Source organism: Salvelinus sp. IW2-2015, linkage group LG8, assembly GCF_002910315.2.
Source record: "Salvelinus sp. IW2-2015 linkage group LG8, ASM291031v2, whole genome shotgun sequence".
NCBI classification, from domain to species: domain Eukaryota; kingdom Metazoa; phylum Chordata; class Actinopteri; order Salmoniformes; family Salmonidae; genus Salvelinus; species Salvelinus sp. IW2-2015.
This window is the reverse complement of record NC_036848.1, coordinates 11,600,062-11,602,012: the sequence shown is the minus strand read 5'-3', so window position 1 is coordinate 11,602,012 and position 1,951 is coordinate 11,600,062. Positions and strand designations below refer to the sequence as shown.

General features: G+C 45.0%; 1 protein-coding gene across 1 annotated transcript in view; it reads left to right on the top strand.

Annotated features, from left to right (window-relative positions):
• Nucleotides 1-1,951, top strand: part of LOC111966995 (FERM and PDZ domain-containing protein 1-like) — a 45,570-nt gene that overhangs the window by 34,982 nt on the left and 8,637 nt on the right. Inside the window, exons 5-7 of the mRNA XM_070445014.1 lie at nucleotides 211-332; nucleotides 550-675; nucleotides 791-907. Coding sequence (XP_070301115.1) covers nucleotides 211-332; nucleotides 550-675; nucleotides 791-907 — 365 coding nt within the window. The remainder of the gene's footprint in view (nucleotides 1-210; nucleotides 333-549; nucleotides 676-790; nucleotides 908-1,951) is intronic.

The following is a 1,951-nucleotide window of genomic DNA, read 5'->3' as shown; positions in this document are numbered from 1 at the left end:
CTCTCTATCTCTCTCTCTCTCCCTCCCTCTCTCTTTTTCTCTCTTGTTCTCTCTCATTCTCTCTCTCTCTCTCATTCTCTTGCTCTCTCTCTCTTCTTCTCTCACTCTATCTCTCTCTCTCATTCTCTTGCTCTCTCTCTTGCTTTCTCTCTCATTATCTTGCTCTCTCTCTCTTGCTTTCTCTCTCATTCTCTCTCTCTCACTCTCTCTCATCCTCTAGTTTTGTTTTCCTGCAGGGGAACTCTCTTCTGTTCCTGCCCAGTGTTCTGAAGGTGTATCTGGAGAACGGACAGACCAAGGCCTTCAAGTTTGACACTACCACCACCGTCAAAGTACGGATATAACATATATTACATTTACCTACAAATATTCTGATTTGATGCCGTAGAATCACTCGTGCTTGTAAACCTGTGCCGTCTGCATGACTCACTACCCCACTAGCGCTAACAGAAGTATTCATTTGTCAGGCAACCTTACAACAGCATTACTTTGCAAAATACCTTACCTGGTGTTAGTTGACTGAGATATGGTGTTGTTTTGTTGTTGCAGGACATCGTTCTGACTCTGAAGGACAAGTTGTCTCTCCGCTGCATTGAGTACTTTGCTCTGGTGCTGGAACAGCAGTACAGCATCACCAAGCTACTGCTGCTGCACGAGGACGAGTTCATACACAAGGTGAGGAGATCACACACACAGCCGCAACCTCACAGCAGCCTCAACCTGTCTAGCCAGTGCAGTCAGTCACTATGAATCTCAGAGTATTCACCTCTATGTGACCTTGTGTCTCCAGGCGGTGCAGAAGAAGGAGAACAGCAGCCATGACTACAGGTGTCTGTTCCGGGTGTGTTTCATTCCCAGAGACCCCCTGGAGCTGCTACAGGACTGTCTCTTATACACATCTAGATGTGTATAAGAGTCCTCTCTCTTCCTCTTCTCTTCACTCTGCTCTCTCTCTCTCTCATTTTCGTTTCCTGATAATCGTTTTCTCTCTCTCTCTCTCTCTCTCTGTCTCTGTCTCTTCTTTTCTCTCTCTTCTCTCTCTCTCTCTCTTCTCCTCTGTCTCTCTCTCTCTCTCTTCTCCTCTCTCTGTCTCTCTGTCTCTTCTCTGCCTCTCTGTCTCTCTCTCTGTCTCTCTCTTGCCCCCCTCTCTGTCTCTCTCTCTCTCTCTCTTCTCTCTCTCTCTCTCCTTCTCTCTCTTCTCTCTCTCCCTCTCTCTCTCTCTTCTCTCTCTCTCTTCTCATCTCTCGCTCTCTCTCTCTGTCTCTCTGTCTCTCTGCCACTCTCTCTCTTCACAATTCATTTTTAAGGCTATTGCATAGGGAAACCAGATGTACATTTTGAAGTTTAATCAAAATGGAGTACTCGTTTTTTTTTCAAATTCTTATGTGGGTCTGGTAATTATCTGAAGGGGGGGGGGGGGGGGGGGGGGGAAAAATACAAATTCTAATCATATATTTGTTATTTTTGTGTTTGTCTTCCAATTAATGTGGTCATAAAACTAGGCAGGGTGTGCAGGGAAGATTGCCCAGTCGTTTTCCACCGCATGGGGCAGTTGTGCACAAAAGCCTGGTTCTCTCTTGGAAGCCAGGTCTGCCTATTTGGCCTTGCTTCAAATTAGCTAAGGCTATTGCCTCACTTGAGACAGTCTGTACATAGTCAAGGCTTCCTTAGTTTGCGTCAGTTCACAATGTGTCCTCAGGTATTCTGCAATCTGCCACATGTGTACTCTCTGTTAGGCCAAATGTTCTAGTTTGCGCTGTTTTTTTTTTTTTTTTGTTAATTCTTTTTGGTGTCAATGTGTTCAAGAAATATATCTTTTTGTTTTCTCATTTGATTTGGTTTGGGTCTTTCTAATTGGTTGCTCTCTCTCTCTCTCTCCTCTTCTCTTTTCTCGCTCTCTCTCTCTCTCTCTCTCTCTCTCTCTCTCTCTTCGATCTCCTGGGTTTATCAC